Source organism: Nomascus leucogenys, chromosome 21 (assembly GCF_006542625.1).
Source record: "Nomascus leucogenys isolate Asia chromosome 21, Asia_NLE_v1, whole genome shotgun sequence".
Lineage (NCBI taxonomy): Eukaryota > Metazoa > Chordata > Mammalia > Primates > Hylobatidae > Nomascus > Nomascus leucogenys.
Genome location: NC_044401.1, coordinates 43,519,710 through 43,534,065, shown reverse-complemented (window position 1 = coordinate 43,534,065; position 14,356 = coordinate 43,519,710). Strand labels below are relative to the sequence as shown.

The following is a 14,356-nucleotide window of genomic DNA, read 5'->3' as shown; positions in this document are numbered from 1 at the left end:
CTATACTGTCTTATCCTGTGGCTAATTTGTTAGTATTACAAAGGAGGTCTGATCTCCAAGCAAGGAGGTGGTTTGCTTTGGGAAGGGGCTGTAATCTTCTTTGCTTCAAAGTTAAACTGTAAACTAAATTCCTTCCACAGTTAGCTTGGCCTAAGCCTAGGAAAGAGCAAGGGCAACTTGCAGGCTAGAAGCAAGATGGAGTCTGTTAGGTCAGATTTCCTGCACTGTCATACTTTTTGCAAAGGCAGTTTCAGTTCTTTATATATTAGGAATATTAGTCTCTTGTCTGTCATATGAATTGCAAATATTTTTTCTAGTTTGTCATTTTCCTTATGATTTTGATTGATGTTGTTTTTGGGGAGAGGAAGGGGAAGTGCAGGTGTTTGTTTTTTAATGTAGTCAAATTTATCTATCTTTTCTTTGATGGCTTCTGGATTTTGAGCCATGATTTCCCATGCCAAGATATAAAGGATCCTGCCTGAATTTTCTTCTAGTATTTTTATGATTGTTATCCTTAATATTGAAATCTTTTGTCTGTTTGAATTTTTTCCTAGTATATAAAGTATGAGTTATGGATCCAGATTTATCATTTTACAAATAGCTACCCATGGCCTCAGCTCCATTTATTAAACTCCCTAAGATACTACCTTTATCATTAAAACTAATTTTAAACCATTTGGGATCATAAATAGAAAAGGCACTATAATTTGTCCGTTTTGTACAGAATGCTATTACAAGGGAAATTAGCTTTCAGGGAATGATCTATATCTTTGCATTTACTAGAGCAGAGCAAACTCTGAGTAATATAAATACAATAGAAATTTATTTTTCAAATCCTGTGGGGGCACTGATAACTACAAGGAAATTGAGGGAAGTGGGCCCAGATGGAGGGAGCGCTTGGTGAGACTGAGTGTTTACGTTGCAGGTCTTCTCCCCTGTCTGCCTCCCGGAGCTAGGACCGCAGAGGGGCCTACCATGGTGCTTGCAGGCCGCCTGGCTGTCTCGCTGCTGCTGCCCAGCCTCACACTGCTGGTGTCCCACTTCTCCAGCTCCCAGGATGTCTCCAGTGAGCCCAGCAGTGAGCAGCAGCTGTGCGCCATTAGCGAGCACCCCACCGTGGTCTTTGAAGGTAAGAGCTGCTTCCTACTTGGCCCTGTCTTGCAATGGCCGTGTCCTGAAGGACTTAGGTCAGACCTTGGCAGTATATTTCTGGCTGTTGGATGTCCTCGGGATGTTCATTAACTGCTAGGTCCTGGGGTCCTGAGACTCTACCTCTGGTGCTGGGTGTTTTAAGAAGGATGGGCAGCAATGGGCTGGAGGGGTCTAATTTTTGTCTTTCGGTAATTTATTCAGGCCCTTCATGCACGCCAACCTGGGGAAAGGGGTGTCTTTTGCTAGAAAAGGAAGTTGTGGATGCCCTGGGTGGGGGTGGCCGGGGGTCTCAGCATGACTCATGCATTAGGAGGTGCCTGGAGATCTCTGGAAAGCTTCCTTCTGCTCTAAGGGGCTTCAGGGATCCCTCTCTTTAGGGTCTTGGGAAACCCCAGTGCAAGGGCCCTGGTGACTCATAACTCCTTCTGTTTGTCAAGGGAGGGTATGAGAATGTCCTATTAAAGTGTTTCCCAAACTGAGATCTGTAAATCACTGGACATATTCCAAGGGGTCTGGAAATTCTTGATAAGAGTTTCTAAAATTAGTATATACATTCTAATACTTGCTAAAAAACAAAGCACAAATACCAGAGCATCCCAGACATTGTCTCACGACCTGTTGCCCAGTTTGGGGGGAGTCATGGTTGTGTTACAGTCACATTAGTACTTCTTGAACCACCACCTCCTTGGCAGCTCACACTGGGATCTGCAGATGTAGTCTCAGGGGTCCTCAGGTTCTTAAGTTTGATTGACACTGGCGGGTTTCCTCCTCATAGTAACCCTGTTGGGGAGGCAGTGCCAGGAGATCGTCACTGCCTTTTACAGATGGGAAGGCCTAGGCGTGGTGGGCCAGAGAGGCTTGTCAGAGCCAGTCCTCAGTGCTGGGCTCCTGACTCCACGTGCAGTGCTCTGTCCACTGCCCACTGCAGAGTGATCCGTTGTTCTATGCTCCGGTGGTGGCCCATACAGGAGGACATGCAGAGCATCATCCTGCAGGAGTGGGTGGGGCGAGATGGAACCCAACTGGAAAAATCAACCAATGAGGCCTAGGATTTGAGAGGTGGGAGAGGCAGTATGCACGAGAGTCTGGGGCAGTTGTGGAAGGGTGGGATTCCCAGCTGTGGGCTGGCTCCTCTCAAAGAGGAAGGTTTCCAGCTGTCTTCTCGGCGCTGTCTTATTTGAGCTGGGATCCAAGGCTTTGAAGGCTTAAGTGGATTAAAGTAAATTAACAATGTCCTAAGCATGCAAAATGCATGCACACCCTCAGACTTCTGATGGCTCCTGGAGTGCTGGTGGCTGTCACTAAAGAGGACAGAGGGGGACAGAAGGAGTGGATTCTTAGGGCTACCCTCCTCACATTGGGGCCCTTGTAGCAGCTTCTAATGAAACATTTCCTCCCAGGGGCTTTGTTGGGGGCAATATTTGCCTGGCTGAGTCTGGGGGCAAGGACATGGAAGGAGAGCCAGGGAATCCCTGTCTCCCGACCAGGCAGGTCTCTATCTGTGCAAATTGGGTTGGGGGAGGAAGTCAGAGAGGTGGGAGATGTCTTCTGTGTGTGCCTGGGTCCCTTGAGACCATTTTTGATCCTCAGGTATGAATTGAATGAATCTGACTTCTCACCCCATCCTCCTACAGAATGAAGGAATGCCCCCCTCCTCTTCCCCATTCTGACAGCTTTGAGTTTCCTATCCATTCACCGAATTTTTATTGGGCCCTGCTTTGTGCCAGGCATAGAAGGGGATGCTGTGGGGCCTCGGAGGTGAACAAGAGTTTCCTTTGTGTACCTAATGATCTCGTATTGTTGGTTAAAAGTCACTGCCTTTGGTCCCTCAGCCCAGCTGGTACTGGTTCTGGTCTTGGACCAGGACTGGTTCTCTTGTGTTCCCACATGCCTTAGCACTGCTGAGCACACAGTAGGGACTCAATTCCCATTGGGCAAAAGACTGTGCTCTGGGGATGCTGTGTTCAGGAGAAGTTGCCCTAATCAAGGACAGCACCAACCCCAGCCTCCAAGCCCCCTAGGATGTTACACTTCCTTTCTGACCAATCTGTAGGCTGCCAGCCTTGTATCTGTGAGTTTCCCTCTCCCCTGACACCTGACTGAGCTGTGAATAACCCCTAAATACCCTAGAGGAGCTGCCAGTCGCAGAATCTGACTGCTGTTTTTCTGTTTTGTAAGGTTAAATTTTCTCCTGTGGGTTTCTCTTAAGGGGGGCCAAGCTGTGTTTCTCTTCAGCCTGCATATTCTCTCATTTGCCAGTGTTACCTTTCCAGGCAGCAGGAGAAGCCAGCCTGGACTTAACACTGGCGGTGGTTAATCCACAAGGTGGGTAATTGAATTGACTATAATTAAAATCACAGGCACGTCATGGAGAATGTCATTTTTCTCTTAAAGTCACTGTCCAAAGCCTTTGCCGCACACGGAGCTCAGAACGTGCTTGGTGTTTTAAAGACAGCCTTCCCTCTGGTCCCCTTGGCCTGTTTAATATGAGCAGGCTGGTTCCCTTCCCAAGGCCCCCCCAGGATCCCCGTGCTATGCCCGGCCCCTTCTCTCCCCACTTCCCCCATTCCCCTTGCCCATGTGGGTGAGGGCTACTGGGAGAGGAATGGAAACTGGAAGAGGCCACCACCCTCCATGCCCCCACCCCCACCTCCCCATTTTTATCCCATCTTCTACCCTGTTTCCTCTTCTTTTCCCCTCCTCCCCAAGAAAGGGCCTAAGTGAAGACTGAGCTGGGAAGTCCCCAGATGGAGTATCTACTGCAGACCCGTCATGCCACCTCCTCCTTCATTTAGCTGCCTACATCTGGAATGCCCTTGTTGAAAGGGAAGGAGGAAATTAAGGTGTTTGCTGCTGTTAGGGAGCTCCCAGTCTCATAGGGATGGGGAAGACCCCGCCCTACACACACAGAAAATATTTGACCACATTCAAAGTGGTCAAATACACCATAACATACAATGCGAATGGAATGGAAAGAATAGACAGAATCTGGAGCAAAATAAGATCAGGGTGGAGAGGTTGTAATCCAGGAAGGCTTCCTGGAGGAGGAGGACCCTTGGTTTCATTTCTAAGGTAATATAATATTTTTTCTGAGAGGTCAGCTAAAAACCTAACCCACGAGACTCCAGATCCACTTCTTATCCTATATTGCCCAAAAGCCATCGTGACTACATGACAATTCTTGCCAACCTATAGTCACCAACCTATAATCACCTGCTGGGGGCAAAGGCAGGCCCAAGGGGTTTGCTTCATTTTGCTGCAGAATTTCTTTCTTCTTCTTTTTTTAATCATGCCTATCACAGTTTTCTGAAAAACATCCAACTCGCAAAACCTCCAGTTCTCCAGGGAGCGATTAAGTGTTTGCCTGTCGTGCAGAAATGAAGGGCTGCTTTTACTCTGTAGTGGAGGGATAATGAGCAATGATTTATTTCCTTTGGATTACACACACACACACAGACTCTCTTTCTCTCTCTCTCTCTCTCTCTCTCTCTCCCCTCTGGCCCTTCTGTGAGTCAGTTGCTAAGGTACTGTGGGGAGAAAGCATAGTGCCTCCCATTACCCTGAATCTTTATCACCATCGGCAGGAAAGTTCCTCTGCTCCATGGCTCTCTCCTTACTGCTGCCAATTCCCACCCATCCATGGGTCATGCATAGGCTGAGGGAGAGCTATCAGGAGGCTGTGAATCAAGAAGAGAGAAGTGTGTCTCCAGCAGGAGGGAAACAGGGAGAGTCAGCTGGCACTTTCTAAGCAGGCCCTCCCAGACCACTCCCCATCCACCCAGAGGCTGTGAGGTCTCCTCTCTGCCCACCCAGTCCCTTTGAAAGGCATTGATTGGGAACAACCTTCCTTGGAGGCAGGGTGGACACTGACCACCCAATCTCTGCACCTCCCACCTCTGCAGAATCTTGTCTGAAAATCCAATTCCCCTCATACAAGAAGGGATTGAGGATTATTCATATATTTGTTCAAACACTGCTAGGTGCTGGACTGAGCCTGGAGATCTAGGAAGCAAAGTCTTTCTTGGCCCCCAGGACAAACTACCAGGCTAGACACACAGTGTAGCAGTAAAGTAGAAGACTATGGGAGCCCTTAACCCTGGCTTGAAGCAGGCAGGGAAGGCTTCTTGGAGGAGGTAGGGATGGGGGTGAACAGGAATTGTTCCATCGAGGGAGAACAGAAGCACAAAGTTTGCAGGCTCTTGTGGGATGGATTTGGGGCAGTGTGAAGTGTTTGTTTAGTGTGGCTGGGGTGGAGAGTTTAGGGAATGTAAAAGGTGAGGCATCATTCTTTCAGGGGATCAGTAAATAATCACTGTGCCAGGCACTGGACTTGGGAGGACAGTGGGCCAGAACCCAAGGGCCTTCGCAGGAGTTGGACTTTTCCTGGGGGTAGTTGGGAGCTGTGGATGGGTTCTGGGCTGGAGAGTGACATGACCACATTTGCATTTGAGAACAAGCATTCAGGTTGCTTTGTGGGAAATGGACTCGAGGGGCTGGCCTGGAAGCCAGGCTGGTTAGGAGGCTGTTGGCACTGCTCCAGACAAGAGCTGGTGGTGGCTTGGATGGGGGTGGGATACAGTGGGAAAAAAGTGGATGGATTTCAGAGGCAGTGTAGAGGTAGAACAGGCAGGATTTGCCAGTGTGTACTCCTGTGGCTAGTGAGGGTCTGGGAGAAGTCAAGGGCGAGTATAGGTATCCCTTCGTGCCTCTGCTGGGAAGGTAGTGCCCTCCTCTAAGCTAAGGAATGTGGCAGAACAATGACTACAACACACACTCCCAAGTCCCTGGGGGCACACAGAGGTGGGCAGGTGGCACCAGGTCTCCCGGGTGCCACTGCCCCACTTCCCCCTGACTTTCACCCTTCTGTTCTGTGGTCTGCCGCGGTGCAGCTGGGATCCCCTGGCCCAACAGTAACCACAGGGTTGCCTCTCCCTCCACCAGATCTGCAGCCATGGGTCTCTAACTTCACCTACCCTGGAGCCAGGGATTTCTCCCAGCTCGCCTTGGACCCCTCCAGGAACCAGCTCATTGTGGGAGCCAGGTAACAAGGGGCAGAAGGGTCGGGGCCGGAAGTGCAGGGACCTGGAGCTGGGTGGAGGGAATATTATTCAGGATGAACTCACCTGGGCAGACCTGTGTGCTGGGCCCCGTCCTCTCTGCTGGGCCCTCTCCATGTGGATGTCTGTCCCCCCACAGAAGGAAGTGTGTGTTGGCTGGGTGGGGGTGGGGGTGACTCTTGACCTCGCAATCTCAGCCAGCTGCAGGCCTCTGTGGTTGGCAGTTAGTGAGGGCAGGGACGCCTGCTGGCCACCTCCTGCCCGGTCCCTGCCCGGCTGTCAGAATGGTTTTCTGGGCCAATTCCCTGGGAGCTCCATGCAGAGAAGGTGCCCAGGAGCCCCCTGCTGGCCAGCTGGCGGCCTGCACCTGAGACGGCTGGGTAGGGGTAGAACCTTTCCCGAAGGACCTCACCTGCCTGTGGCCTGACCTCTTAGTCCACTGTTCAGATCCAATATCAACAGATAGTACTCTCCGGGGGGACCTGTGGAGATTTTCTGGGTGGACTAGGAGGAGCTTATTCCTCATGAAACCACAGACCATTGGCTCTGGTAGGGAGGGGGCTTAGAGAGGGCCAACCCCAGCGGCTCTCACGGTGCAGTCCCTGGTCCAGCAGCACCTGAGAATGTGTTGGAAATGCAGATTCCTGGGTCCTTCTCAGACCTCTTGAGTCAGAAACTCTGGGAAGAGGCAACCTGTGTTTTAGCAACCCTTCCAGGTGGCCTGATCACACTCAAGTTTGAGAATCTCTGGTGTCATCCAACCGTCCTTATTTTAAATAGGCAGTAGCAGAGGCCCTGAGAGGGGAAGGTGACCTTCCCAGCATCACATAGCATCATGACAACAGGGTGTGGGGACTAGAGCCAGGTCTCCTTAACCCAGGCCTAGAGTTTCTCTGCAGGTCTGTCTGTGTTATCGCCTGGGACTGCACTACTTTTCAGCTCTGCAGCCCAGAGGTTCTGACTCAGTGGGTGTGCGGTTGGGGAGAGGGTGGCCACGGGGTTGAGCACTTCCAGTCCACACTGTAGCTGACCATCCTTGCCCTGGAGCTTTCCTTAGTGTCTCCACCACTTCATTTGCTGTATGAAAATGAGGCAAGTCAAGAACAGAGCTCTGGATTAGGTGTGGATGAGCTGGGTTCCTGTCCTGGGGGATCTTGACCTTGTAGCCTCAGTTTCCTCATCTGTAAAGTCTGGGTTACAGTCTCTGTGCCACCAATCTCACAGGGCTTCTGTGAAGCTGGGCCTGAAAGCATTTTTCTTTTAATTTTTCAATTTTTAAATTAACTATTTTGTCTTATGGTAGGACATTCAAAAGGTACAAAGGAGTATATGGTGAAGAGCAGGGCCACCCCCTCAAACAAGCAGGACCCCTGACTGAAGGTCCACCCAGTGGTGAGGTTCTTGACTGTGCCCCCAGAGGGAGTCTGTCCATATGCAACTATACAAGAGGATGGACTTTATTTTCCCAGCAAAGAGAGTAATTATTTTACTCTCTATTTTGAGATGATTGTAGATTTACACGCAGTTATAAGAAATAATAGAGAGAGATCCCATATACCCTTCACCCAGTTTCCCCCAAGGCTAACATCTTGCATAACTGTAGGACATTACAATCAGGAAACTGGCCTTGATGTGATCCTTCAACCTAATTCTGATTTCACTCGTTTTACATGTGTACTTTAACAAACCCAAATGGTAGCGTCCGAAGACTCTACTCTGAACCTTGTGAAATCATTTCGAAAGCTGCCATTTATTCTGCACCAGCCATGTGCCAGGCACTACTTTATGTGTCACGTATGTAGTAAGTCAGTTACCGCATGTAGTAAACGTAGTAAATCACACATGTATTTAATCTAATACATGTAGTGAATCATGCCTGCAGTAAATCATTGAATCTTCACAAGTGGGTGAACCCAGGAAATGGGTTCTATGTACCCCCATTTTATGGACCAGACCAGGAAACTGAAGCTCGGAGAGGTTAGGTTACCCTATGACTGTGGTCACACTGTTCTTCCTCATCAGCTCTGTGGCTTCCCCAGAAAGTGGTTATGTTTTCTGTCTGGAGGCTTCCCACACAAAGATGGAGGGACATTTTTCCTGCATCCTTGAGCCTGGCTATGCCCTCAGATAGATGGGGAAAATCAATTCTAGACCTGGTCCCTTAGGCTTCTTAGAGCCAATGTAGTGGGTCTTTGGCCACTTTCTTTTCCTGTCTCCAGCTCATTTTCCTTCCTCCTTTTCTTCTGCCTGACATTGTCTTCCCTTCTTCTTGATCCCCTGGACCTCTGGAATTCAGGCTAGGGAAATTTTTTATTCATTTATAACCCTCCCTTGTTCCACATGGGATTTAGGGTGGGTCAGGCTACAGAGATTTCTCTCTGTTCTCATATTCCAGCTCCCAGGAGAGCTGACTGCAATGTTGTGATGAATGATTTTTGATGGGATAAAAATGAATAAAGTGATGCAATGTTTCCCCTAATTTGTTAAAGCTGTGAGCAGATGCCTGTGTTACCTGAGCAGGCAGCTGGGGCACAGCCATAAGCTGAAGCTCATCTGTTCCCAGGCCAAGAGGGTGGGATGGGGAGAGCTCTGCTAAGGACTTGGGGAGGGGGTTGGAGAGGGACAGCAGAGGCCTGGAGCCAAGGTCACCCGGGAGGCCCGCCCAGCCCCAGGACAGCAAAGAAGCTGAGTGGGGCCTGGGCCTGGAGCCAGAGCTGGGAAGAGAAGCCTCCCGGCCTGTGGCATCTCCTTCCGGCTCTGGATTCCTTCAGCAGGGGCCCTCTTTCTCTTTCTGGCCCACTCCACAGCCTTTCCCCTCATTTCCCTCCTCAGCTGAGGTAGGCCAGAACTTTCTAAAGTCTTTATTCCTAAAAAGTTTAGGAACCAAAATAGGAATAGCCCAAAAAAGACACAAGAACCAAAGAGAGAAAATTGTTGGGGAAAACCAAGACTTTGCATCTGTTCAGCATGAACAGAGCCTTTAAATGTGCATCACACCATTCCTCTGTCTCCACAGTCCTGTGAAATAAGAAAGACAGCCATTCACGTCCCCATTGTACAGATGCAGGCACTGAGGCTCTCAGAAGGTGGCAGGTGGCTGAGCTGGAATTCTCCCTGTCTGTGCATGGTGGCCTTCTGACTCCAGCATCCATGCAAAGAAATTTCAGCAGCGGCTGACACTTAACGATACTCAATAAGTGTCTGATATCATTATTACTAGTAGTAGTATCCTCTTTATTACTGAAGGTGAAAACTGTTTGAGGTAGATGAGTCTGGAAGCCCTGTGCAGGCTGGACTGTGGGGAGAGGGATGGTGAAGTGGTGGATGGGGTCGTTTGGGCTAGAGGAGAGAGGGTGGTCCATAGAGGTGGCCACAGAAAGGTCAGACCCGGAGTCACTGACTGCTGGAGAGACTGCAGGAGATGAACAAACAAATCGGACCCAGGACCCAGGGACGTGGAGCCAGGAGAGATGGCTGGCCTGTGTGAGGAGGGGCGAGTCAGGGTGGCGGGCCAGAGTAGGAGGAAACTGGCTGTCTGCATCCCTGTAAGAGTGCTATGAGGCTTTACATTTAACAGCCTCCATGGTTGGAAAAGGTGGGGTCAAGGGGTTCCTCCCAGGGCCAGCTGAGTTGGCTGGGAGCAGAGACAGCATGGGACTTAGAGGAAAGTCTGGGTTTGACCCCTAACCCCTTCACTTACTATCTTGGTGACTTGGGCCATCTACCCACCTTGCTTCCTCATCTGTAACTTGGAGCTTCCTGGATTTCCTCCCAGGGTTGTGTGAAGATTAAGTGAGTAAATGGAGGTAAAGCTCTCCTTGGGGGTTGACCCTAGGCAATCAGCACCCAGTCCTGGCATCCCAGGAGGCCCGAGCCAGGAGGCTGCTCCCTGGGTTCTGCCTGCAGAACCAGCGTCACTTAGGATGTCTGTTTCCATTTTCACAGGAACTACCTCTTCAGACTCAGCCTTGCCAATGTCTCTCTTCTTCAGGTATGATTGCTTTCTTCCCTTGCCTTCCTATAATTTCCCCTATTCCAGAGCCCAAGGCAGGGCAACACAAGTGGCGCCATTCAGAATTCAGCCTCTAAAGTTGAAAACAGGAGCCACTTGTTCTTTTCACTGGCCATGGACTCAGACCCTAGCTATCAGAGTCACTGCAGGCAATGTATGTGGAGGGAGGGTGTGGCTCACATATATGCAGAGGCATACAAGGCTCTTGCATCATGCAGCAAGGCTGCTAATGAGGAAGGGAGGAAAAGAATGCCAGGCTGGGGTGACCAACTGTCCCTGTTTGTCTGGGACTGAGAATGCAGAACTTCCAGTGCAAAAACTGGGACAATACTGGGCAAACTGGGTTGGTTGGTTATTGTAAGTCCCCAAACCTGGCTGCACAGGAAGGTCTCTGAGTTCAGGCCTCCACAGAAAGGGTGTTCCTAGTTCCTTTCTTAGCTCAGTCTGAATGATCCCATTCTAACTCAGCATTTTCTCTGAGCTGTGATTGATTTATTATCTGCTGCCAAGAAGGACTTCCCAAGCATAATTCCCTAAGTGCTCTGAGAGGCGTTTTAATGGGACTCCTTGATCCAGAACATTTATCCCAGATTGAGAAACAGATGCCAAACCATCTTTGCAGAGGCTGAATATTGTAGAGAAAGGAAGGCCATCTCTTCTTCTTCAATGAGAGGAGAGCCTCAATTCTCATGTCCAGGAGACATGTTCTAGTCTCCCAATGATTAAGCATTCATTGAGCACTTACTGTGTACCAGAACTCGTGGCTAGGGGCCATGAGACTATAAGAAATGCAGAGTCTCTGGCCTTCAGGAAAATATGATGAGTGACTAACCTAATCAGAAGTTAGAACTTAATCATTTGCTGGGCTGTTTGGTATAGAGTTTCACTGCCACAAGGGAGACCTTCTTGGGGAGCTGGTATGACATTCTGGTCACACCTGGGTTCACACACCCAGGGGCATTGCAGCTCTTGGCTGGTTGCTAGAGGGGAGGTATAAGGAAGCAGAAAATGTGTGCCCATTGGAAGGGAAGGGTTGGGAGGAACTAGGGCAAGTTGAAAGAAAATGCCATTCATCCATTTATCTGTCCATCTGTCCTTCTATCCATACCTTTACTAGCCAGCCTGCCCATCCATCCATCCATCCATCCATCCATCCACCCATCCACCCAATAAACATTTGTTGAATAACTACTAAAGGCCAAGTCTCATCCTAGGCATGGTACAAGGCATTTGAGTTCTAAAGTGAATCAGGCCCAGTACCTTGCCGCAAGGAATATGCACATAAGAGATCACATATGATTCCCTTGAGGGGCTGTGCAGCATATTCCTGGGATCTGGGCTGGAGCAAGGCAGGGGAAGTCCCCCAGAAGCAGCATGTTGTGGCCTGTGAGCTCAGTCACAGGCAGCCAGTCCAGAGCCTAGTTTCCACTGGCAGGAAAGTAAGCCAAGATGCCAAACCCAGCAGGTCAGTGCCTGGGAGAAGCCAGTGCAGAGGAGGTTCAAAGTGGGCGGGAGGAAGTGGACCCAGGGATCCCACCCTGAGCTCCAGGCAGCTGGCTTTTTATTTGGTTCCTGTGGTGTGCAGGTGAAGGCCTTCTAGGAGCGTAATGTGGCTGAAGGGAGGAAGAGAAATAGATACACAGATATAAAAGCAAGGCCGTTAAGACTCTGCACCTGATGACTGAGTTCTGGGGTTTGGTTCATCCCGGTCAGTGTTGACCTGGTGTCAGCCTGGGGCAGGTATCTTATGGCAGCCCATAGCTCAGGCTTGGAGCAGGGTCTCAGCTCCAAGGGCATTCCCTGAAGGGCCCTACAAACAAGCCCCCAAAGCGCCAGGAACTGGCTTGGCCACCCTTCCCAGTGTGTCTCTTAGGGGCCTGACCTCAGGATTTCAGACTGGATTCACTGTGACAGAACTAAGGAAATAAATACATTTTATGTCCACATTCCCACCCGGGTGCGTACCATCTGTCCACAGAGGGGAGAGAACAAGCAAGAGGTTGGGGTGGGCCGTCCAGTGTCCCCTGGAGCAGAACTTGGGCTCTGGTCTTCTGCCCGGTCCTCCTGTCTGTTGTCTGGCCTGGTGAGGAAGCCCTGACTTGTAACTCTCGAAGCCCTGACTTGTAACTCTCAAAGCCTGACTTCAGGGGTTGCCCTGCCAGTGCCCTCTCCAGGCGCTTTGGGTCCCTGGTTATAAGCTTTCAGTTCTCAGTGTCTGCTGTCACCAGCAACCAAGTGCTAAAAATGATCTGTACCACTTTGCTGACGGGCGGCTGGGCCACCCCAGCCCAGCTTCCTCTACTCTCCCTGTGGCCTGGGGCCACACTTGGGTTAAAACTCCCCATTACGGAGCCAACTGATTCTCCCACTTGGCCCCAGGGCATGATTTAAGCAAACTTAAAACTCAGTGCTTTATTGATAGTTTAAATAATTAACATTCCGTAAAGAAAAATCTAAATGTAAACAGTTTTTGCAAACGAGTATCCATTAAGGGACTTCTAAGTACCTAACCCCTATTAAACAATTTATGTAAACCACTCTTCCTTAAAGAAAATCAAATGCCCAGCTCCCTCCCAATCCTCCAAGTTCTGAAGTAGGGAAGAGGTGCAGCTAGGAGCAGATGGGGCAGTGCGTGTGTTGGGGGTGGAGGAGTGGGGGGAAATCAGATCAGCTCACCTGTGTGGTTATTTATCAGTGTAACTTAATAAACTGGTACTGGGAAAGAAAAGGAGGCCAGTGATCGACAATGTCCCCGGGCTGCTGAGAGGACCAGCATGATGAGCTGTCTTGGAGTTGGCAATTAGGAGCTCGTGAGCGACCTTTGCCAGAACAGTTCAATGGGACGACCTGTCTGGAGGCCTAATTGCAACAGATTTATGATCTCGGTTTGCCAGATATCCCGCGAGGCAGAAACGAAGACTGTTCTGCACATATGCATCAGGACGCACAATGGGGCTTTGTTCGGGCCTGGGCAGACATGGAGGGCAATGCCTGAGCTCTCTTCCAGTTTATCTCCACGTCCTCCAAGCTCAAATCTGGCAGCCCTGGAGTGGTTTGAAGTTGAAACTCCACTGAGCAGTGGACTTAACGCTCCAAAGATGCGTTGACACTCAGCCATTGTCCCTGGCCCCCAAGTGTCCGTGGGAGTTGCTGAGTTTACACGGAGATGATCCACGTCCCTGGGTGTCGCCTGCTTCCTCTCACAGCATGAAAACCACACAGCTACTGTTACTAGAGATCATCCTGGAATTTCTGGGACAGCCCTTGTTGAAAGCACTCTGTGTTCCAGATTGGTCAGACACGTCTCTCTCCACCCCTTCATAAAACTCCACTAAAAAGAGTGAGAAATTTTAAAGGGTGCACATTCACAACAACAGAGAGAATGAAAAAGATGTCAGTGAAGAAGAGATTATGCATTCTAGGGCAATGGAAAGTGGATAGAGGCTGGGCACAGTGGCTCACGCCTGTAATCCCAGTACTCTGGGAGCCCAAGGTGGGCGGATCACCTGAGGTCAGGAGTTCAAGACCAGCCTGGCCAACATGGTGAAACCCCATCTCTACAAAAATACAAAAATTAGCTGGGCATGGTGGTGGGTACCTGTAATCCCAGCTACTCGGGAGGCTGAGGCTACTCGGGAATCACTTGAACCCGAGAGGCAGAGGTTGCAGTGAGCAGGGATTGTGCCATGACACCCCAGCCTGGGCAACAAAGCGAGACTCTGTCAAAAAAAAAAAAAAAAAAAAAAAGGAAAGGAAGAAAGAAAGTTAAAGAAAAAAAAGTGGATAGAGCAGGTCAGCTTGCAGAAGAGATGCAGTGGACAGGCAGTTGACTCCTCAGAAGGGCCCCAAAACTGGGTGTCCCATATTGTGTGATGTGAAGATGAGGTACAAGGACAAAAGGGAGGATTGATTGAAATTCTCTAAATTAAAGGGTTGGGACCCAGGTCTCCTATCCCATCCCAAACAGCAATCCCTTCTTCCATCTTCTCCCTCCCTCCAATAAAGGAATCAAGACCCTTTCTCCAAAGATTCAACTGGAAAGGCTCCATATTTAGAGACTCCTAAAGGGCACTGATGGGGTGTGATCAAATGAAAGTCTACTTCCTCCTCCCACCCCCTGCTCCCCCAGCCCCAC

General features: G+C 49.9%; 1 protein-coding gene across 2 annotated transcripts in view; it reads left to right on the top strand.

The window, feature by feature from the left end:
- SEMA5B (semaphorin 5B) overlaps nucleotides 1-14,356 on the top strand; it is a 118,568-nt gene that overhangs the window by 77,712 nt on the left and 26,500 nt on the right. For both annotated transcript variants that reach the window (XM_030801896.1, XM_030801895.1), the window contains exons 2-4: nucleotides 926-1,129; nucleotides 6,094-6,193; nucleotides 10,155-10,200. In XM_030801896.1, the coding sequence (XP_030657756.1) occupies nucleotides 976-1,129; nucleotides 6,094-6,193; nucleotides 10,155-10,200 (300 nt within the window). In that variant the 5' untranslated portion in view covers nucleotides 926-975. The remainder of the gene's footprint in view (nucleotides 1-925; nucleotides 1,130-6,093; nucleotides 6,194-10,154; nucleotides 10,201-14,356) is intronic.